This window comes from Lathamus discolor, chromosome 6, assembly GCF_037157495.1.
Source record: "Lathamus discolor isolate bLatDis1 chromosome 6, bLatDis1.hap1, whole genome shotgun sequence".
Lineage (NCBI taxonomy): Eukaryota > Metazoa > Chordata > Aves > Psittaciformes > Psittacidae > Lathamus > Lathamus discolor.
In genome coordinates this window covers 7,862,113-7,885,316 of record NC_088889.1, presented here as the reverse complement: position 1 = coordinate 7,885,316, position 23,204 = coordinate 7,862,113, and the positions used below count along the sequence as shown (strand labels likewise).

General features: G+C 57.9%; 2 protein-coding genes across 5 annotated transcripts in view; both read left to right on the top strand.

The window, feature by feature from the left end:
* CREB3L1 (cAMP responsive element binding protein 3 like 1) overlaps positions 1-4,489 on the top strand; it is a 44,560-nt gene extending 40,071 nt beyond the window's left edge. For 3 of the 4 annotated variants that reach the window (XM_065686331.1, XM_065686330.1, XM_065686333.1), the window contains 3 exons: positions 1,060-1,180; positions 1,621-1,867; positions 2,268-4,489. In XM_065686331.1, coding sequence (XP_065542403.1) covers positions 1,060-1,180; positions 1,621-1,867; positions 2,268-2,304 — 405 coding nt within the window. In that variant the 3' untranslated portion in view covers positions 2,305-4,489. The remainder of the gene's footprint in view (positions 1-1,059; positions 1,181-1,620; positions 1,868-2,267) is intronic. The other variant, XM_065686332.1, reaches the window with a different exon arrangement.
* A 12,529-nt stretch (positions 4,490-17,018) lies between these two features.
* The window catches only part of DGKZ (diacylglycerol kinase zeta), a 43,724-nt gene continuing 37,538 nt past the window's right edge, over positions 17,019-23,204 (top strand). Inside the window, exon 1 of the mRNA XM_065686326.1 lies at positions 17,019-17,101. The gene's annotated coding sequence lies outside the window, so the exon portion shown is untranslated. The remainder of the gene's footprint in view (positions 17,102-23,204) is intronic.

The following is a 23,204-nucleotide window of genomic DNA, read 5'->3' as shown; positions in this document are numbered from 1 at the left end:
TCTTCACATAGCACAGTATCTCCATGCCGTTATTTGATCTTCCACATGTCCTGGAATCCACTGGTGGTCAAAATTACCTTGATGTACCAGCTTCTGTGTGTTCCTTAGGCATGGCTATTCCTAAATGGGTGGCTGTTCTGAAAAGCAATCAAGCAATTGCTGGCTGTCCCCACAGGTGTCCCCACAGGTCAAATTTAGCTGGTTTATACATAGATGCATTGCCTCTTCAAAATGCTCAGTTTGAGCCCTGAGCTAGCAGCAGCTATACACCATCCATGGCACATGGGTGTTCAGGTAACAAGCATTTGGCTCTGTATTGTTTCCCATGTGTCCCCTCTTGCTCTATGCTGGTAGTTCCCTAGACTCTATAGAGCTCTTTATGATCAGCACTGGCATCTCAATGTGAAGCTTTACTGTCGTGGCAGAACCTTCCAGAGGGGAATTTCCAGGGAGCTTTCATCTGCCTCTCTCCTTTCATCACTGCCCAGTAGTTTGCTCTGATCTGTCTGACAGCATGGTCCTGAATATGTGCATGTCAAGCATCAGTACCCTTTCCATGGACTCTCCATCACTGCTATCACATATTAGGTGGCTGCAGTTCTGCTGTCATTTCTGTCCTCACATGGACAGTGGCTTCACCTTACTGTGTGCTGTAGTACCTCACAGATTCCTCCCAGTAAGCTTCTTTTCTTACAGCTCCTACTGAGCCAATGGCCAGGTTCCCTTTGGTCAAGGCATAGTTCATCCCTTCTGTTGAGTCTCCCTCTTTCTCACCTAGTTCCCCAGCTATGCCTTCCACCATCTCTCATCAACTGGACAGGCAAGTTCTCACCATTGAACCAGAAATACTTCAAATAAAGCAACACGAGGAAGCTTCTGACTTCCCTTCTAAGATTTGCAGCAGAGATAGGCAGAGCAAGCCCTTTCCTTCTGTGAAGGACCACAGGAACCCTGTTGTCAGCCTGACCACATGCTCTCACACAGCCTTATGTCTGTGTGCTTGGGGGGAGTGTTTCTTTAGGGCTAGCAGCACTAACTCTGTGCTGATCTCCTCCCTAGGTGCTGGCACTCTGCTTCGTTCTGATCCTGGGATCGCTGATGCCCTGTCTCCCCGAGTTCTCTTCAACATCACAGACAGTGAAAGCAACACCAGCACCAGACATTTACACAACTAGTAAGAGTGAGTCTAACGTGATTCCTCCATTTCACCCTGATGAACCATTTCCAGCTCTTCTCTCAACATTCCCAGTTCAGGGATAGCATCCTCCTCTCAGTGCCTGCCCCATATGCTGGGGCTCTGGCCTGTCAGTGGTACAAACTCTGATAACAGCTCCGTATTTGGACCTGTTGTAATTCCCTACTAACCATTGTCCCAAAACATGACAAGTGTCAAAGGAAGGAACATGAGGGAAGAGTCCTGGGGCAGATTTATTGTCATCTGAAGAGGCTGTGTGTCATGGGGGGCATTTGCCTCCTGAAGCTGGGGGGAGGATGGGTATCCTCCAGAACACATGGACAAGGCCATAGCTGGGTGAGCGTGTGCTGAAACCACCACTGTGACCCATACCCATTGCAAGAGGCCTTGTCGTCATTGTTAACCAACACTCTCCTCTTTTCCAGTTCAGTCACGAAGCCTCCTCTTCTATGATGAGGGTGCTGGCTCCTTAGAAGAGAGTTATAGCTCCTTCCTAACGGTGGACCATCCTGAGGGGTGGGAGCCTGAAAAAGGGCAGTCTGAGGAGGGAAGACCTCATCTGGCCAGGACACATGAGGCAGCCAAATATCTGAGCAAATCCCACCTGGAGAATCCTGACCAGAACATAACTGACCCAACTCTGACCCACCTCAAAGAGCAACTCCACGAAAGGTAAGCAAGTGTTGGGGGGGACCCTGCAAGCCCCAAAACACAGCATGGTGTCTGGGAGTGAGCAGCAGCTTATGTATGTCCCTTCTGCTGCAAGCCAAGGACAGCTGAGCTGCCTGGGTAGTACATTAGCTAAAGAATCATGGCTGGATGAGGCCAATGCTGGCAGGGAGAGTAAAACCAAGTTTATTTGCTAGAGCAAAAGTTTGGGACTCCATCAAGCACTGGCATAGAGCCGAGAAGAACTGGGTGATTCAGGGAGTCCCAGGCTTGCTGGTCATTCAATTCCCTGGGGAAGGGCTCCCTCCTGGACAGAGCAAACCAGCTGGGCACACAGAGAGGTGAACTTGCATAGGAGGTTGCAATAAACCTTGTCTGATGCCTTATCTTTTCTTTTCCTCAGGGAGACAAGCACCAGTGAGACAGCTGAATACTTGTAGCAGCTGCTGGACCTCAAGGCCTCATCTTGTCTGACTGCAGGATTCCCTCCTCACTAAGCAACTGAGGGGATCTGGCAGGAGAGGACACTGCATTCAGACACTCCTAAACTGGCCTTGGGTTCAGCTCCTCCCCTTTCCCATGCCCCCTCTTAGTACTGATCTCTGAGGGGAGTCACAGGACTGCCAGAACCAGCAATAAATGTCTGGTGAAGCCCTGGGACACCCTCTTCTCCTGGCCTTACCTCCTGATCAGATGAGCACTACCCTATGGCACTCCCTCCTTGGAGTGGAGGGAGATCAGAGGAAGCCCTCAAACTGTTCAGCTCACTCCCCAAAGCCTCCATACCAAGGGGGCTGTCCCCAGGTATGTACCCCTTGGCTACATCAGATGCACCTGAAGGAGAGAGAATGCTGGATTGACTGTCCTGCCTGGGGGCTTAGGAGTGGGTGATGCTGGTGCTGAAGAGATGGCTCTGGAGAGTTTGAGCTCATTCCTTCCCCTCCATCTGTTAGTATACTTCTGCTTCTGTTGAGAGAAAACCTAGATCTTCCTTTGCTCTAGTTTTCTCTTGATGGACGCACCAACATAACTTCCACACCAACTATCTGCAAAGATCTGCACACAAACGGAGTGGGGGAGACAGATCCCAGACAGATAAACCACCATAAAAAGCTCTGAACACAGAGAGCAATTTCCCCCCACAACCCACTTCTTCCCATGCTCAGCACCCTTGCTTTGGCAAGGGTGGTATTTCCCTTTCTGTTCCCACCTTGGGCCCTACAGTGCAGTGCTAACCAGGTCAGCGGCCTTTTCACTTTCCATTCTGCAGGCCTCATCCTTTGAGACTAGGTAAGGGAACCTGATCCCCACCCCATTTCTCCATCCCCAATTCTGCTTCATGCCAAGTGGAGTCTTTCTAGGAACCTCCAAGGAGAGCTCTGAAGACCATTGGAGGACTGTTGGATAGCCATCATTCCCCTCACATCCTCCACGTGCACAGCAGTGTTGTGAAAGCCACTGAGGACCTACTGGTATCTCTGGTGACAGGTACATCTGTCAGGAATTGGCCAGTGTTACCAAAGACTGTTTTAGACCTCTTCCTTTTAAGTGCTGGCACCAAAGTTAGCAAACTCTTCCCATTCCACCCTTCAGGCCAGACCTGCCAAATTCGGTGCTGAAATGACCTCATCTCAAGCCTATGCCATCCATCCTCTTTAGCACCCAGACACCCACTTCTGACCCTTTTTCCTCCCCAGCAAAAGCCTTGCTGAAAGGCTCCATTGTCTCCTCGCTCTGTTCCCTCAGCTGCCATTTGATGGAAGGACAATGTGGGACATGAGTGTGGGAGATCTGGGATGTGGCTGCTTGCCCCGTGTTTGTACCTGTGCTCTCTGGCAGGTCTCACAGCAGGTTCTTCCTTGGCTTGTTTCTCTTCTGGACTCACTCTGCACTGCCCCAGCCTCTCCTCGCCCCCCAGGCTGTGAGTGGAGAGGGCGCCCTGGAGAAGAAGGATGGGATGGTTCTTGCTCAAGGACTGGGAGAAGGAAGGGAGGAGCCCTCACATCCTTCTTTTCTCCCTTTTAAAACCGTTTTTTCCCCCTGAAGCCATTCAGGACAAATTTGGACACAGCTAACTGCAACCAATGCGTGGCCAGTGGGTTGAGGAAGAGGAAGGCCTTCAGCATAGCCCTGCTCTTCCTGAGGTTCCCACAGGACCCGCTGGTCAGCACATACCACTGCACGCCCCATCCTTCATCCCAGCACAAAGAACCACTGCCGGGTCCAAGCATGCCCTCCTCCACCCTGCCACCTCCACTGAGCATGTCCCCGTGCCTCCCACTCCCACGTTGTACAGAGACAAGAGCAGAACTCGTTTGTACATAATGAACCTTATTTTGTATTATTGCCGATCCCTTAAGATATTGTATTTTGGAGACTCTCAGATCCTATTTTCAGTATTGTATTTTATTAAGAATTAGTGCGGGCTTGGCATCTATGAACTTCTTCCTTGTTAGCAGCTCGCTTTCTCCTTATACTCCAGCAGCTGCCTCTTCCCTCCTGGTTTTTGTTCTTTTTGTTCTGGTTTGGTCTTTTCTCAAGCCACCTTTTCCTCTCCTCCTGTCCCTGGCTCTGCATTTGCTTAGTGAAGCAAAATGAAAAAGAAAATAAAAAGATGCAGCATCAGCCTTGGGTTGACGGGTCCTTTCACTGAGGCATGGTTGTGCCACCAGCCCGCATGCAGAGCTCCTCACCTCCTGCTCCTCTCACTGTCCCACGTGCAGGTTTGGTTCAGTGCTGGGACCTCGTGCTTGGTGTCAGGGGTTAAAAGCAAACTTGGATGGGATGTTTCCAGCAGCGCTGTGATTTCTTCTGCAGTTCTGAACAAGCAGAACTGCTTCTGCTTCAGTTTCTCCTCCCCCTCATAAATACCACTAACATCCTCTTGGGCAGAGGAAGATCATGGAAGAGAGTTTATGAGGTGCAATGAGCTCCTCTGATGAAGGGGCAGCAAAGACATTGGTAGTGGCTCCATGGCTCTGGTCCCATCCTGTCTGAAAATATGCTTAAATCTTTCTGTTAATGGTAAAAGCAGAGCAGCTGAGCTCAGATTGGCAATGACTTGGGACCTCTGACAGCCCATTCACATCTGGAAACACCGGTGGGGTTTGTCCTGATTTTGCATGAAACACGAGGCAACAGAGGGCCTAGAGAGCAAATCTTCATTTTCTAGAAAGCTCCCTATGGGTCTGTTAGAATTTGGCCGTTGAGACAACTCCTTGCAATGAGGCCTCCACATCTGCGAGGCAGCCCAAGCAGGAGTCCCTCTCAGGGATCCTAAAAGGTGGCTCCATCTCCCACCTCCAGCAGGGCTGGTGCAGCAGGGCTCTACCACAGGAGGAGGTTGAGGCTTCCGAAGATCTCTTTCTGTGGATTGTGATCTCTCTGTGGAAAGAGCAAAGCACTGAGCTGTTGCTACCCTGCTGTGACAGGGCTGGCACTGAAGAGTGGCTGGTGGAGAGGAGCTCTCTCTTCTCTGCAGAGGGGTTTGATGTGGGGTCCATGCTGGGTTAGCCTGACCCGGGTTTTACAGATCCCTGCAGAGCTCTGTTGCCCTACACCCACCCATGGATGGATGCAAGGGAAGCCTGACCTTGCTCTGCAGTTGTGTCCTGCACCAGAACAAGTTTTAAGTCGAGGGTCTGAGGTTTTCCCTGTGGCTCATTTTCCAAATCAGCTTCCCATCCCTGCATCAGTGTGATGCTCCTTCCCGCACCCTGCGACCAGGCTTCTCTCTGCAGCCACCAGATCCTATCTGACCGAGGGGCTCCTGCTTTGCTGGCCCTGTAAACCATTACCCAGGCCGATTGCATCCTGTACCTTGCATGCACCCTCCAAAATGCCAAGGGAGATGGGTGCAGGAGGGGAGCTCTTAAAAGGACAAGTTCTCAGGCTTTGGCTCCTTTAACACTGACGCAGCTGGAGCAACCATAACTCCCATCCATCCGGAGCAAATTACCCTTCCATCGACAAAATCCTCCTAATCTACAGTCTACCAGATAACTGAGCTGCTCAGAGCAGGCACATCAGGATCTTTTGATCTCTGCTATGCTTCCTGAATGGAACCAGCCAATCACACCTACCAGTCTGGCTTATTAGATTAACTAGAGCAGGACAAGAGGGCACTTTCTTTACAAGTCACCTTCAGCCTCACTCAATTACACTGGGTATGCTTTAAATGCCTCCAGCCAAGTCCTACCACAAAAAGGTAGGCTTTTGCCTGTTTGGGGCCACATTTCCAACAAGCCTCTGCACTCTCGATACGTTCAAGCCCTGAACAAAAGAACACCAACAGAACACAGGCTTTGTTTTTCAGAGACAAATTATTCCCAACTGTTCTCTGTTACCAGGCCAACTTGATAAGAGAAAAGAGAACAGAACTGGCTCCTGCAGCTCACTGGGCCACTGGCAGTGCGTGGCGGGTGTATTGAGTTGGTTACAGAAGGATGCCTGGATTAGGGCTCTCAGGAGAGCATCTCCTCTTGCTGTCACATTTTGGGACTGTGCAAGGGAGACCTCACATGAACCCACCATGGGATTGGCAGGCTTCAGTCGTGCTGCATGGCAACAGCCTGGGCTTTTGGACACCTTCGGTGGAGAACAGGGCGTTTGCACCTCCTGACACCCCCCCAGGTACTGAGGGCTTGTTAATAGTGATGGAACTTAACCCAGCCTGCCTCAGCCTCAAATCCCTGTGGATTTTCTAACCTGGTGGCTGAAACAGTGCTTGCAGGTGAGCAGGGTGGAGGTTCCTCTTCTTGTGCCCAGGGGAGGCACAAGCTGAGGGTCTTGGACTCCTCCCAGAGCTATACTCGCTAGGAATGCTGCTTCCGAGAGAGCCCGGGTCCTGCCTGTGCCTGCAAAAGCAAAGACGGGGTCTGTATGACAACACTGAGTGTACTTGCACCGTCCCATGTGCCCATGCAGAAGGAAATGCCTTCCCAGGTCACAGGAGCAGCTCTCTCCTGCCTGTGCTCCAGGTAAGTGGGTAACCTTGTGCCAGGACGGGACTGACCAACCCCAGCACCCAGCCACAGTGTCCCCAGCACTGTCTGCTTCCACTTCCCAGGTCCTCAGGGAGCTCTGATGGCATCCTCCAAGGCAAGGATGCCCCCATTAGTGACAGACATGTGAAACATCCTGGATAGGCACAGTGGTGCAGAAGCCTGAACAAACCTTTTCCTCCCATTATTCAGGCACATCCTCCGATGTCTCCTCTCCTCCACACACACAAGATCTGGATGCACAGCCTGTGTGAAAGCCCTGCTCTTGGACACATGGGTAGAAAAGGATAAAATCCTCTGATGGTGGCTTCTCCCCAGAGAGAGGCTTTATGTAGCACAGGATCAGCCCCCATGGGAAGGCAGAAGGCACCCACTGCACTGCTGCTCTCTGCCTCAACCAGAGCTGCTGTGACCCTGCACTCTGCTGTGCCTGCCCCACTGAGCTTTCCTGCAATAAGGGCCTCTGCTTCCCTCCCAGAAGCTCCTGTCCTATGGCACCAACACAGCCCCAAGTGGCTCTTCCCTCCTTCCTGCACCCTGTGCTCCTCCAGCCTCCAACTCACATCCACCCCAGCCTGGCCATCCCCTTCCTCAGCCACTGACTCCAACCAAGAGGAACAAGACATAAGCTTGCCAAAATCCGAGAGCATGAGCGGACCTGCATCCTGCATCCTCCCTAGCTCCTCTGGGCAGCCCAGCTGGTGCAGATGAGGGTGGCTCTCACAGCACATGACCATCAGGGCACCTTCAGGCTAGGGCAAGCCCCAGGGCAGGCAGAGAAGCATCAGCGGGTGCTGAGAAGCAGCGAGGTGCCACACATCCTTCTGCACCACTCGGTACCTGCTGCTTCTCCCTTCCCACAGCCAGCTCCCAGCATCTGCTGTTCCTGTGGGTGGCAGGAGGACGCGGAGCAGGGCCGTGCATGGGTGCAGGGAGCACTGGCAGGCTCCCGGGCAGGTCTCCATCACAGCATGTGAGGATGAAGCTGCTTCCCCAGGGCCAGCTCTGCCCATGCTCCGGCTTCCAGGGGGAACAAAGCCCCTGTGGGGGCTGGAGGGGCTGAGTCATGCAGTGAGGAGGGTGCAGGGCTCCTGCAGTCACGACTGTGCGGAGGCGTGGGCCCGGGGGCTGCCTTGCCCAGGGATGCACAAATCAGGTGCAGGATGGGGAGATGTCACCGTGACATTTAGGGCCAGACAAGGGTTCTGTGAGCTCTGTCTGGGTACCTGGAGCCCTGTGGTTACCCGGGAAAGCAGTTCTGCTCCAGGCCCTGCTGCTTCTCTGGATGGGGTCAGGAATGTGCACTGACACAGAGCTGCATGGAGGTGGCAAGAGGGCTCCTGACGACTCCCAGAGTGATGAAACCATCAGAGCAGGCTGAGGATACATTAAGGCTCTGGTCGTGCCAGCCCTTCATGGAAGACACCGGGATTAGGGGTGACAGCAATGTGTTCTTGATGTACTGCTTGAACACAGGACCTTGCCGTGGGTAACTGATGCACAGGTTGCTCTTGCAGACCCACATCTCAGATTTTCCAGTGCTCAGCAGGTAAAGCCTCCGCATGTAAATCTGGGGCAGAACAAATCCAAACCAAGCAGCCAGGCACATGAGGAGCGTTGTGGGGATCTCTCACCCCAGCAGCACTGGCACAGGCAAGGCTGAGGCAGTCCAGAGCTGGGACAGGGGCCACAAAGTCAGTCCAAACCCATGCTCCTGATGGATGTGGGCAGAGGGCAGAAGGCACCTTTCTATCTCTGGGTGCCAGGGTTGGAGGAATAATGCCTTGAATTAGCAAAAAGCAGGAATAATGTGGCTTCCTAAGTGGCAAGGACCTGAAGGAGCCGTGCTACAGCCATGCCTCTCCTTGGGTACCACTGCCCAAAGCTGGGGACCCCATCCCTGGACAGATCTCACCCGTGTTGCACTGTGGGCCTGAGCAGCAGGCACTTGACTCTGCTGAGGCAGCTGCCATCCAGGCTGCCTGACCTTACCTGATGAGTGGTTGAGACCCAGCTTCCTGTGTACCCTTGCAGGCAGCAAACGCCGTTGTCCCCATCCTCTGCCTCCTGGCCTGTGAAGGGTTAAGTGCCAGTTTCTGAGTGTCTCTAAGGTGACACCAGGCTGCCTCTGCAGCTCTCTGCATCCCCCCTCCCCACGCACACCCTCACGCTCACTTTCTGCTTTGTCTTTTGAGGGCTGCTGCAGGATCGGTGCACAGGCACCTTCCTCGCTGCCTACCTCTGCCTGCCTCTCCTGCTGCTGCTGCTGGGGACACCGAGGGACGAGCCTGGCCCAGGGGGACCTGGCTGGAGGTACCCCAAGCTCTTCATCACTTGCTGGGAGCATCCCCATCCCTGGACGTGCTCTTTCCTAAGACCCCATCCTCAGTAAGTGCTGTGTTCCCCACTGCCCTCACAGTGCCGGCACCTCCGAGGAGCAGCACCAACGTCTCCAGCTTTCCATCAGCTATTCCTGCGCTTTGCAGTGGCAGGGCAGCAGAGACAGAGGAAGGCTGAGCTGCACCGGCTGAGCTGCCCGAACCGCTCTCAAGAGGCTGCTAAACACCACTGCAAAAAGTTGGACGCTGCTTTTCCTCCGTGCTTGTGGAGTTAAGGATTGTCCCACCGCGCCGGGAGGCGAAGGAGCAGCATCGCGGTACCCTGTGGATAGAGACCAAGCTGCCGCAGAGGTAGTGGGAGCAGAGCAGGACTCCCTGCCGGACAGACTCACTGCAGCATGGCTGAAGGGAGCTGGAGACACCTCACCCCGGGCAGGGACCATGGCGAGGCGGGCAGAGGGGCCACGGCGAGCCCCCGGGGAGCAGTGGATGTGGCAAGCAACGGGCAAGTGCAGCACTCGGGCCTCAGCTCCCTGGACCCGGCCTGGGGGGAGATGAGCGGCGCGGTGGCAGCGGCAGGGGTGGAGGAGCAGGTCCTGCACTTGGCCATCAGGAAGCAGGTCTCCTACAGGTAGGAGTCCCCGAGCACTGGGGCTGGGCTGGGCAGAGGGGTGCCCTGTCCCAGGGCATCTCCCTGCTATGGGGTCAGGGCTGGCTCTTCCCAGTGCCACCAGCAACCATCTCAGCACATGGACAAGGGGATGGTTAGCCCCTCCGCTTCCCGTCCGGGCAACACCCCCTCTGCAATGGCTGTCCCCTTGGTACCCTCACAGGCCCCTTATTTCTCCTTCTGTGCAATTTCCCTTTCCCAACCTGTGGCTGTGATGCTTCCCAGGCCCCTTTCCAGGCAGTCTGTGCCCAACAGCCTCCCTCAGACTATGGCATGGGCCATGGGCCAGACATTTCCCTCTTAATCGGTTTATTGTTCAGTGCACTGGATGACAAGAGACCTCTGATAACATTGATTCTCCTCTTCCCTGTCCAAGTGGACAAAGCAAACATCCCCTTGCTCAATTCCCAGGTCCAGAAACCTCGATCCCACCTGGGAAAGTGAGCAGTGCTGCAAAGATGAAAGGGCTGAGATTGCGGCTCAGACTGGAGATGTGCCCTTTGGGGACACCTCTCAGCACGAGCAGTATCTGTGCTGGTTTTTGGTGTGACCCCTCTACCGGGACTGCTCTGTTACCCACCTCAGCAATGCCAGTGGAGGCAAAGAGTGGTTTTCATAGCTCCCAGGGAGCTTATAGGAGCCACTGCTGGTAATGCTCAAGTGAGTTCCTATTCCCTGCTCCATCCTGTCTGAAATCCTGCTTGGGTCAGCACCTCCAGGAGCTCAGCTCTGGTGAATAAGGTCTGGTCTCACCTTCCCCTTTCTTTCACTGTTTAGGCCCTTCTACTATTTAGCACCCCCAAGCTCTGCAGAATGGCTCTCAGAAATCCTTCAACCCTGCGCCTGCCTGTAGTAAAAGCAGCACTTGCAGGACTGCCCCTGAGCTGCTGCAGGGTCTGGGACCAAGTGAAGGGCAGAAGGCAGAAGCCTCCTCCTTACCCTTTGGCTGAGCTGGCTTGGCCAAGGGACACCTCTGTGTCCTCCTGAGCTGTGTCACCACATCACGCTGTGCTCAGCAAGCAGCAGGCGGTTCACAAGCAGGTGGAAAAGTGATACTGAGGATGCTGGTGCCATTCCTGCTGCCATGATGGGCACTCCTGCCGCCAGTCTGGACTCGGGGACCCTGGTGTGCAGAGCCCTGCTTGGAGGCAGGTTTGGGGCAGGAGCTATCAGTCATCCCCTGGTTGTGTTCCTACCCATACAACAACCCTTCTTTCCCTTTGCAACGGCTGCGGGGCGAACTGAGAGCAAATTGCTCTCTAATACCGCCGTAATGGGAAGTAATGGGAAACCGTATTAGTGCCTGCAGAGCAGGAGGGGCCCAGGGCTGACTCATCACTCAGCACTTGTTATTCCTGCAGTGGGTGGCGAGCAGGAGCAGGGTGGCAGAGTCCTCCCTGAGGCAGCCCTGTGTCCCCGAGCCTTGCTGTGAGCTGGGGCAATGAGGGCCCTCATCTGGTACCCAGGGCTGCTCTGTGAGGTGCTGAGAGCATCTCTGCTCCGATGTCACTGAGGATGAGGGATTACTGTGCCAAGCGCAGGGAGCCAGAGCAGGATTTTCTCCTCTTAGCTGTCTTCCTCCAGATGTGCGCAACACATTTTGCAGACGGATTAGCCAGCTGCAATTATCCAGCCTCCCCAGGGGAGGAAGGGACCATATTGCAACCTAATTTGATCAGCCTGAATTCGTTCCAGAATTGTCTTAGGATGCTAGGCTTTGTTTACATCCTGCTCGTCCCCTGACACCCTGTCTCTGCTGACACGCTCCAGCCCGTGCTGCTTGGCCAAAGCACATCCGTCCTCCCTCACCATCACCAGGGGTGTCTCTGCAAGACACTTGGGTCCATCCAATGCAGGCTTTGCAGAAGAGAGGGGTCCGGTGGGGTTGGAGGGGATGCTGCAGCTACCTGCAGGCCAGCGATGAGGGTGGTGTTTGGGATGAGCTGCTTCCTCCACGCTGTGTTTGGGACAGCAGAGCAAAGAGAAGGGGAAATGGGAGAAGTATCTGGGGTAGAAAACTGCTTGTGCCATCCTGTGACACCCACACCAGGTCAGGCTGTGATGGATGCGTTGCCCAGAGCTGGGCTAACCTTTCATCCCTGCAGCATGAGAAGCCCTGGGGGTGCTGATATAAACCCCTTCACTGTGGTGCCTGGCTCTGGAGGCACTTACCAACCCCTGGCACAGAGACTGGAGGACTTCTGTGAGCATCACCAGCATCCTCAATGTCAAGCAAAGGTTGAAGGCCCCGCTCCTCCTGCTGCCAACCTGCCTGTTCCTGCTGTGACCCATTAGTCATCACAAGGGGCAGGCAGCATGAGCTGCTATATAAAGGCTTTGAAATGAGCAGAAATGATATTAAGCCCATGGAAATAAAGTTCCTTCCATAAATAGCTGCTGCGGTGTAACGGAGGCGCCTTGGGCGGGTGGAAGAGAGCTCAGCACTCAGGTTATATTTAGGGATTTGAGTAGCAGTTTCATGCCAAACTCATTAATGATGCTGGCTTGTGCACCAGATTTGCACGTTCTGGGACAGTTTTCCCAGCAGGGAAGTGCCTCTGCAGTGCCAGAAGGACCCCGTGCTCTGTGTCACCATAGTGAGCCCTGAGCAAGAGCCAGGGCTTTGTGCCTTGCTTCCTGGAGAGATGCTCCGGCCAAGTCCCAGGGCAGCTCCTGTGAGCCTCCAGTGTCTCCATCAAGGGTTAGTGGTGGGGCAGGAGCATCTCTGGCTCCCCAAGTGGGGCAGCTTCCACAGGGAGAGTGGTTGGAGGAACTTTGCTGTGTGATCTGGGAGGGCTGGGGCAGGCACTGGCTGGATGCAGCAGCACCCTCAGCCTCTCGGGTGCAGTTCAGGGCTCGCTCTCATCCTCAGCACGTTGTCAGTTGTTTTCAGGGTGATCTTGCAGCAGTGGCCTTTGTTCATTGTCGCTGCTCCCAGCAACCCAGCCCGCAGAGGTGTTTACCCAGAAAGGAAACCACAAGCACACAAAAGCTCAGGCTCCCCACACGCTACATCGATGGGTGAGAGATGTGCTGGGCTTTTAGACCAGTCCCCTTCTGCTCTCAGCCGCCTCCAAAGGGCTCCTCACCAGCATCTTGTGGTAATGGGTCCCTGTGGCCCTCTGTGGCCCCCCAGGCTGGCATCAGCCCCCGCAGGGCAAAGCAGGGCATCCCTTTGCCAGCTCTCATGCTCGGCAGGGTCCCCATCTGGCAGATGGGATGCAGCTAATGCATCTCACAGGCTGTTCCGTGCCAGGGAGCTAAATATAACCCAGAGAGCGGAGGGGGCTGCTTTGTAATGTAAATAGCAAAGGAAGCTTGGTCACAGGCACAGGCAGGGCAGAGGGGAGAGCTGGCAGGGCCCGCTGGGGAGCCTGTGGGGCTGCTTGTGGGTCTCTGCTGTCTTCTCTTCCTTCTGCCTTCAGATCTGGACGGGCTCTGGGTTTTGTCAAGTGCTGGGGCAGAGGGTGGGCAGCCCCTTGGTCCAGGCTGGGGAAGAAGGGAAGGAGAAGCCCCTGTCAGCAGCAGGGGGAAAGAATGGGGCAGAGAGGGGGCTCCTTCCTCCGAGTGCTGCTTTAGAGCCCTTAATCGTGTTAGCAGGGCTGTGCAGAGCAGCATAATCAAATTGCCATTCATTCCCAGCAAGCCGAGCCAGCTCCACTCTGACAGACACATCTGTCTCTGCATCCTGCTCTGCATCCAGGGAAAGGAGATGCCTGGCACCCGCTAGCACAGCTGGAGGGAAGCTCGCAGCGCTGGGAAGTCCTAATGAACGAGTGACAAGCGTGTATCTCAGCATCCCGTCTTGATCCTCTCTGGAGCCAGAGACAAATTCTTCCTTGGAACATCCCACTGCCAGGCACAGGCTCTGGTGGACACAGGGGTGGGATGGGTTTGGAGTCAGCATCACGCTTAGTGCACAGTCCTGGTGTGTATTCACTCCACGGCTCTCACCCTGGTTGCTCCTAGGTGTAAGGCAGTGCTGAACTGGGGATTGGGCTGTGTGTAAGAAGAGATGGAAACATCCCAAGAGGCAGTTCAGGAGCAGCTGGGAGGCTGTGGGTACAGCCCGGCTGTGCAGGGACATGCCAGGGCAGGGCAACGCAGCCCCAAGCCTTCATCTTAAACCAGACACAGTCCCTGTTTTAAGCTGGTCCAAGATGTGCTGCTGGCAAAGGGGAAGCCCCAGTTTTCCCCCCGCTGATGTTTTTCCACATCAGGGGCCAGGCCAGCTCCCTGAGGCAGCAGGAGACACCGAGTTAGCCTCCCCTGGTTGTCCCACAGCAGTGGGGTGCAGTGCGGGCTGTGGTGTGGGACTCCTCGAGAGCAGGCTGGCAGGGAGGTGGTGTTGGGGGCAATGCTCCTGCATGTGTCTGGGTGGGAGAGCCAGGACCCATGAACAGAACACGGCCACAACAGTGGCCATCCCTTCCCTTATCTGATCCCAGCTCAGCAGGAATCCCACAGGCAGGTATCCTGCTGGGTTTGGGAGAAGCAGGCAGCTCAACCCTTTCCTTACCAGCGAACTGCATACACGAGCACAGAGAGATGGGGTGCCAGATCACAGCACAGTGGCCCACAGCCTGTCACTGTGCTGCCTGCAGGGAAGCCAGCAGCAGCAGGGTCTGTCCCCTCTGGTATCCTGACCAACAACAGCCAAAACGAGCTTTCTATAGGATCCCCTGTAGTTTTGCACCAAGCCCGAGGGACAGGACTGTGGAAGGATGCACGGACACAACACCCAGAGGGACACAGCACTGAGAGGAGGGTGAAAGTCCTGGGTCAGGGGGTGTTACAGCCCCACCAAGCCCCTGTAAGAGGACTAGACCCAGTGCCGTGGGACAGAGCACCAGACATGAAAGGGAAAAGTCTGCAGGCTGGGAGCAAATATGCAAAGCAGTGGGGATGACGAACAGTAACAAAACCTCTCCCCTCCCGGATCCCTGAGCAGGAGTTTGGCATCCAGGACCTGCCCTCCCCTCCCTCTGCACTGTAATTAGAGCTGTGGTTGTGTTCGGTTTCAGAGCTCACCTGGTGAGATCAAGGTCTGCCCATTGTTTTCCTTCCGATGATGGAGCCTAAAGCAAGACCAAGCGCCCCTGTAGAAATGCCATCCGTGAGGGCTGCAGGGGCTGGCTCTGCTCGCTCGCTTTTCTGCGGCCCCACAGAAGCTGTGCACAGCCCCTCTCCCTGATCTGGAGCTCTCCTGGAACCAGTGCCTGAACGCAAAGGGTTTCTGGAGGTGGGGATGGGCTGAGCCCGCAGGCTCATGCTGTGCCCTGCAGACCCTGACCACGGGACGGGTGATGAATGTCAGCCCATCTCTCCACTCCTTGAAGCCTGGCCTGGAGCCTCCGAGATGCTTGTGCTTGAAAACCTGGGTGGTTTTCAACAACCCCAGTGTACGGCTGGAGGCTGTTTGGAGATGAGCAGCACAGGACACATGCTGCCAGGGGCTGTGACTGCTGTGGTGCTGTGCAGGGTGAGGATGCACGTGGCACAAGGCGGGTGGCAAAAGGATGACCCCACTGCCACAGCCTTGTTTGCATAGTGGTGCTGGGGCAGCTTGCATAGAACCATAGAATGGTTTGGGTTGGAAGGGACCTTAAAGCTCACCCAGTTCCAACCCCTGCCATGGGCAGGGTCACCTTCCACTAGAGCAGGGTGCTCCAAGCCCCGTCCAGCCTGGCCTTGAACACTGCAGGGATGGGGCAGCCACAGCTTCTCTGGGCGCCCTGTGCCCGTGCCTCAGCACCCTCACAGCTTTGGGAGAAGCTCGAGTCCAGAGGCTTCTGCAGAGCCACCCGCAAGGGAGGTGTCTCCGGCAGAGCCCGGCGCGCCGGGGCATGCTGCTGCCTGCCGCGAGCACACACGAGGCCCCGTCGGAGGCGGTGTCCCCGCGCCATGGGCTGCAGGGGAAGCCGGCCGCGATGACAGCAGCCCTCGCACTTCCAGGAAGTGCGGCGGAGGAACCAGGTGGAGGGTGCAAACAAAGCCGGGCCCCGGGCGGGCGGCGGAGCGCTGCCACGGACCTGCCCTCGGCATGACTCCGGAAAGCAGCCGCCGCGGGAGGAAGAGCGAGAGTGAAGCCCGGGCCGGCTGAGCGCATCAGCCCGTGCTGCGGCAGATGTGGCGGCACCGCTCCTGGGACGTTCCCCAGAGCCCTCCGGGGGACGAGGATACGAGGTACCCGCCGAGCCGGGCCCTGCCGCCCGCCCCTTGCTCTCAGGGGGACGAGGCGCCGAGGCTGGTGCTGGCAGCCCGTGTTTCGGGGGTCGGGGGAAAGGCTTCCCGTGCTTCCCCACTGCCTCGCCAGCAACCCCCTCCTCTCTATCAACTCCAGCACCCTGCTCGTGCAGCACAACCTCCCCAGCGGGGATGTCCGAGGGCCGCTCTCAGTCCCGAGCCTGCAAGGGCACGGGGTCAGCCTGAGCTGCCAGGTTCCTCCTGCAGGCGAGTCCTGCCCGGGAGGGCTGGTGCTCCAGGAGGACCTGCCCTGAGGCGGCTGCGCTGTGCTCCCAGCCCGGCTCGGTACCCTCGGGGAGCACGGGAAGCGGGCCGTGGCGGCCAGCCCAGTTTCCACGCACAAGAGGGCTGCCCGTCGCTCCTGCCCGGCGGGGAGAGCGCTCCCGAGCTGACAGCAGCCCCGGCCCTCTGAGCCGCACGGCCCTAGGGAGGCAGGGACGAGGGCGCAGGCCGCTCGCCGGGCAGGGGCTCGCAGCGCCCGCCTCGGCTGCAAGGCCGGCGGAGGCTGCCGGTCCCCGGAGAGGGCGGCGGCGGCGGCGGCGGGGCTGCTGGCTCCGTGCCCCCGTCCGGCGGCGAACAATGGGAGGCGGAGGAGCGGGAGGAAGCGGGGGGCGGCTCCGCGCCGGCCGCCGGGCCCCTGCCCGAGCGCTTCCCGACCCGGCCCCGCTGCCGCTGCCCGCACGGGGGCGCCGGCGGCCGCGGTGCGCGCCCACTTCCTGCGGCCCCGGCGGGCGGGAGCCGCGGCCGCGCCGCCCCCGTGCCCTCCCCTGGCGCGGCCCGAGCGGCGGCGCCGAGCCCCGAGCGCGGCCATGGCGGCGGCGCGGGTCCCGCCGCCCGCCGGAGCGGCCTCGGCCGCCGCCTCTCCCGCGGCCTCCACGTCCGGCGCGTCGGGCGGCGCGGAGCCCGAGCGGGGCGCGCCGCCGCTGGGCCGCCGGCACAGCAACAAGCGCTTCACCGGCCTCAAGCTCTTCGGGCGCAGGTGAGCGCCGGGCGGGGCGGGCAGCCCCCGGGGCAAAGGGGTGGCCCCGGCCGGCCCGAGCATCCGGAGCGGGGGCTGCGGACCCGAGGGGCAGCCCCGCCGCCGGGCAGCTGTCAGCGGGCGGCCGGGCCGGGCCCCGGGCTGAGCACGGCCGCCGAGGGGCGCGGGACGTGGTGCGGGGACGGAGCGGGGCGGGGGGGTCGCGCTGTCCTCCGTTAGACAAGTTGGGAAGCGTCGCCCGCGCTGCGCCATGGATAAGTTGGAGCCGCTGCTCCGGAGGGTTCGTTCCTACCCGCTTAGAGCCGCGCGTCTCCATCCCCGCGCACCCCGCAGCCGCTTCCAGCTGCCGGGATCCCCGATTCCAGCTCTTGCGATCCCTGCTTCGCTTCCTCCCCGCAGTCAGCCCCGGCCCCTGCGCTTCCCGCAGCCTGGCTGTTGGCCTCATGGGATTTGCGGGATTCTCGGAAGCGAAGGGGTGCCCCCGGCATCCGGGGCTGTGCGAACGCGTTGGAGAACTGAGGTCTGAAGGGACCTCTCGGGTCTGAAGGGGCTTGTGAGGTCGCCTGGTCCACCCCAGAGCAGGGCTAGATTCGATGGGGCTGCGCACGTTGTGCTTTGAGTGTCACTGGCGGGGAGACAGCTCGGGCTCCCTGGCCACCTGCTCCTGTGCTTCAGCTCCCCGGGAATTCCCCCCTCCTTCCAATGCCTGTTCAGTGTCTCCTTTGTTGTGGCCTGTGCTGTAGTCACAGTGCACCTCTGGGCAGTGTCTGCAGCACTTCTCTCTGTACATCCCCACCAGGTTGCTGAACACATTCATAACATTCCCCCTTCACCTTCCCTTCCGCAGACCAAACCACCACCATTATCTCAGCCTGCCCGTGTACCTGCTAACTGAAGTATCTTGGTGGCTCTGTGCTGAGCTTTATAGCGCTCATCAGCATTGTCGGTGTATGGAGGGGGTGGGGGGGGACGGGACCTGAAGCAGGATGCAGTGCTCCTGGGTGAGGAAAGGCCCCAGTTTCAACCTCCACAGCCAAGCCAGAGCTGCAGGTGAAGTGCTTGTAAGGTCACTTCACCACGGAGCAGTGCTCTGCTCTGGTTTCAGAGCTGGTGGCAGCGGCTGCGTGGAGCTCCTCGCAGGCTCTGCCCTGTCCCCAGTACTGCTCCGATTCTCTCTCTGGCTCGCAGGGCTTCAGGCTGCTGTGACTGCAGTGTTTGTCAGACCCCACACCGAGGGGAAGTTCTCCATGTGTGAACAACCTCCTACAGCGTGGACACATGGGGGAGAGGCAAAGCGGGCCGGGCAGGAGGTGCTGAGCTGGAAGGGGTGAACGCGCCTGCCACAATGGCTGGAAGTGCCCGTCGGGTTGCTGGCTGCGTGGATGCTTCTCTTGCTCTTCTTTCCTCCACCTCGGGATGACAAACGTGCCACCCGGAGCAGCGGGGTGAGAAGAGATTCCCACAGGCCTCTGTGAAGGAAGGGGCTCCCACACATGCCTTTGGGAAGTGAGCTTGATGGGAAGCCATGCAGGATAATCGGCAGCACACCACTGAATTCCTGCCCACCTGAGGTTTGGAGCAGGGGATGGTGTGAAGTGCCACCTCCTGCGAGGGAGCTGCGGGGGAAGGCTTTGCTGCGCTTTCTGTTGCTGGGAAGTACAGCCCCTACGTCCCGAATGCTTTCCAACAGGCACTGGTGAGGAAATGTGCATTCCGTTCCATCCTGGGCCCGGCTGGGAAGCGGGTCTAGAGGAAACTTGGGCACTGGGCAGGAGTTCGCTCGCGCGCAGTGTTGAGTCTCTGGAGAGCCCAGCTTCAAGGAGAGCGGTTCATAAGGTGGGCACGTGCTGCTGGGCTCTACCTGCGGTGACAGGGAGGCACAGCCAGGCAAAGGACAGGTCTGTAACATGGCAAAGAGCCTCTCTTGTCCGCAGGGCACGTGGGCCCCGAGGGCATTTGAAGCAAAGAGCCCTTGAGCTCCAGCCTCAGGGGGTAGGTTAGTCCCTTGTGTTTTGTAAGCGGGCTTATTCCTGTACCTTGTAATTGCCTTACAGGAGGGTGGAGTAATTGGCTCCAGAGCTGCCAGAGACAAGTGCACACAATACGTGCATCCAGGCCACGGATGGGTAATTCTTTTAATTGGGCTGATAAAGAGATTGGGGTTGATCAGATAATGGGTGGTTAGGATTAAATTTCCTTCCTAGGTGCCCCGTTTCTCACAGCACGTGTCACCCTTTCCAGAGGGAAACTGGGGAGGGAGTGTGAGTGCTGGGGACGAATTCCCTTTCCCCTGTGCTGGAGGGGTGGGATGCTGCAATGGGTTTTCCCTGGGGGCTTTAAGGTCTTTAACACATCCCCTTTAGAGGAGGGACGTGTGATGGCCGGGTGCAGCAGCATCAGCAGGGATGCACCCTGCAGAGCGCCTGTGACTGAGTTTCTGGCTGTGGTCCCGTGTGCTGGAGGCGGCATGTGAGCGGGGGGGTGCCTGCACGGCCCCAGGGAAGCGCCGTGGGTGGCACGGCGTGTGGGTAAACGGCGCTGGGGAAGCGGGGCCGCGCGCCCGCCTACGTCTCTGCCACGTCGCTTGTCACCATCGTCCTTGCAGCTTGATGCTCACACCCGTGCGAGAGCCGGAGAGAGGTGGTGCTGGGATGGCAGCACGGCCCTCTCCATCCCCTGCCTGCCCCAGTGCAGGGCTCTGGGGCTGCTTGCCCCTAGTGTGGGTGCAGTAGAGGCGGGGTAAGCCCCAGGCGGCCCAGGGGAAGACCGGGCTCTGGTGAGGAGCATGAAGTTTGTGATCTGATGTTGGCAGGCACAGAGCAGCGCTTACCTCAGGACAGGCTTTTTCACAAGGCACCTTGCTGCCAGCTAGCTGTTGAGCAATCCTCCTCCATGCATGCACATTTCCTCCAGCTCTGAAACGTTCCAGCCTCCGCTCCCCATCCTGCTTACAGGCGATGGGTGGCATCAGTTGGGCTGAAGCCAGCGATGCTGGTGGGAGTCCCCAGCTGTCCCTGGGCTTGTTCTGCAGCGCAGGTTGGATGTGCCGGCAGAGCTGTTCCCGCTGCTGCTGTGTTTGCTCTGTGCTCTCTGCTCTGGGCTTGTCCTCCCATGAGGAGCCTGGGGACTTCTGATCTCATCAAGGGGAAAAGGAAAGCACCGGGGTGGCCGCCAGTTGGGATGGGGCAGGGAAGGATCAGAGTGCAGGGTGTCAGCTGCTCCCTGGTGTGGTCCCTGCTCACCTCCTGCCTCTTCTCTCCAGCCCCAGGTGCCTGCTGACAGCCCCATGGCCTTCCTGAGATCAGATCAGATCAGGGGCTGCCACACGCTGGAGAAGGTGTCAGAACCTTTAATGTGTTTAGGAGCTGGAGCCTCCCTTCCAGGAAACCCTGCAGTCTCAAGGGGCTGGGAGGAGGGAGGACGATGAACCTCTTCCCTCCTTCAAGCAAAAGTGATGGGGAGGGAGAAGGGCAGTGCAGGGTGGAGGGGCACTGCGGGCACTGGTCTTTGTGAGGAGACAGCATTGAGAAGGGAGAGGAACAGCCATGGGTGGTGCAAGGGAGGAGTTTGGGTACATGGGTACTCCTGTGCTCTAGCACAGATGCTCTCAGAGTGAGGCCAGCACTCTGCAATGGTGGGGATGCTCTTGTGCAAGGCAACCCGAGCTCCAGCCCGTGGTGGGGATGCAGTGTAGGGTTTCCTTCACCCACTGCAGTGCCGTGCCCAGGTCTCCCCAGAGACTTGGCAAAGCCTCTCAATACACCTTCCAGCTCCACTCTTGGTGGAGCTCTGGGTTCTTTTTCCCGGGTGACTCCGTGAGCTAAAGCTCGAGTTAGCTCTCAGCACACGTTCACTTGCTTGCTGGCTGTTGTATGTGAGTGCTGACTTCGAGATGCTGAGCTCAGGAGCACAGCGAGGGCTACAGGCTGGGGCTCCTTGACCCTTGGGCTCAAAATGCATCTCTTTTGGAAGAGATGGGGACTGGCAGGAGGTGAACGGCTTCTGCTGAGGACTTTTGGAGGTAGGGACTCGGGCGCAGGACTGACTCGGGGACACAGACAAGGTGTGGAAATAGAGCAAACCTGTCCTGCTGGTTCTTGAGCTGGCACCAGGTTCTGAGGGAATAAGTGGCTCTGTGATCCCGAGTCCAGCGGCTTTCCCCAGGCCAGCGCTCCAGTATTACAGACGTAATAAATACCCTGTGCTTCTGTTGCAACTCGCAGGCTCAGCAGCAGCTGCAGTCTCTCTTTGGGAACTTGGAGGCTTTATTCTCATCAGGATGTCAGGTGGAGGGCAAAGCTCTGCCGAGTGATGAGGCTTCGCTGGCCAGGCCGGTGCCCAGCGGGGTTGGAGTCCTGTTGTACTGCATGCGTGTGTCAGACCCAGTGCTGCTCTCCTGCTGAGGGGTTGATGGCCTCACTTTGTAGTTAACTGTAAGCTCTGCTCCCACGGGAAACTCCTCCTCATCACACCAGGGACGGACTGAGAGGAGAGGACATCTTCCCAGTCCCTGCCGGCCCAGACAGTAGGAGTTAATGTGCCTCCTGCCCCAGCCCTGCCTGCCGGGCAGGTTGTGCAGCCTGGGCTAGGCTGCCAGTTCCAGTTTCTACCTGTGGCCGTTGCTCCCACACCTGGGAACAGCCTTTCCGAGCTTTGCCCATCACGGCTTTCAGCCTTTCCCAGTGGTTCAGGCATCCTGCATCTCGGAGAAGCCCTGCCAAGCTTCTCGGGGACCGCTGGGGATGTGTCTTTGGGGGATTGAGGGATGCTGCCCAAGATGTGGTAGCAGTGGTGTGGGAAGCCCTGCTCTGCGGGCAGATGGAGCTCTGGCTGGAGGCATCCCACCCTCTGGCTGTGTCCTGTCCTGCACCCGGGGACATGGAGCAGCCCGGGCTCTGACACATGCTGTGTCTTTGCAGACAGTCACATGTCCCGCTGGCTGTCCCAGGAAGTCAGTGCCTCTAACCATGAGCTGGTTACGGAGGGTTTTCCCCTTGTTTTGGTGCAGCTCAGCTCCCACAGGAAACGTGGGTGCCGGAACAGCCTGTCCCTTGCTTACACTCTGAGCACAGGTGTGGATGCGGAGCCAGAGAGCAGGGGGACTCCTTTCTGCCCGCTCCTGCTACCCGCTGGGGGGTTCCACCTCCTCTCTGGTGCGATGAGGATGGAGAGTGACAGGGCACAAGTACCTAAGGCAGGCTGGAGCCTCTTCCTGCGATCCTGGCCTCCTGTAGCCTGGAATGGGAGCAGGGGGCTGTGGCCGGCCACGTGCCAGCCCCGCTGTGTGAAAGTTCCCTCTGGATCAGATCATCTGTATCTCGTCCTGCCTTGCTGCCCAGCCCCAGCCGGGAGCCTCTCGAATCCAGCGCTAAGCCTCTTAGTGCCCAAGCCTGAGGTCACCACGCATGGGGACGTGGCGCTTGGTGCTCTGGTGGCAGGCACCCAGCAGCTGCTGCTGCTGAAATGCGATCGGGGGGATGTTTTCTGCGGGGATTTTGCAACCATCAGAGGCTGGCAGATGGCAGGTTTAAGTGGCAGTGGGGCTCCTGTACTATGAGAGCTGCCGGGGGTACAGTCAGAGGTATCTCATTCCCTAGCACACCTACTGGCTGGGCTATGGGTTGCACTGAGGCCAGGAGATGCTCCGGCAGAGGCTGCTGGTGAGGACCCTCCTGGGCTCAAACAACAGCATTACTTACCATAGTTTTCTTGTTTGAATGACAGAGGAAGTTTATGTGACGGGGGGGTGTCAGAGGGGTCCCAAGAAAGGTGCTCCCCCTTTGTGCTGGGGTACCAAGACCTTTGCTCCCCAGCTGTGTGTTGGGGCACCCAGGTCTCAGTGCTCCCCCGCAGAGGCTGGAGGGTTGGGAGCAGTGGAGCTGCCCTACCCTGCCCAAACAATGCTCCTCCGTGCAAGGCTTGGCCGGTGCCTGCATGAGTTATTTGAAATTCAAATCCATGCCCGGACCCAGCGGTCGAGGTGAGGCTGCCGGGAGGCAGGAGGAGGGAGGGAAGCAGAGCTCCCCCTTTGCCAGCCTGACCCTGGTCCCTGGGTCTTGCGCCCCATGGAGGTGCAGGGCCTGGGCACCCTTAGGTTCTTGCT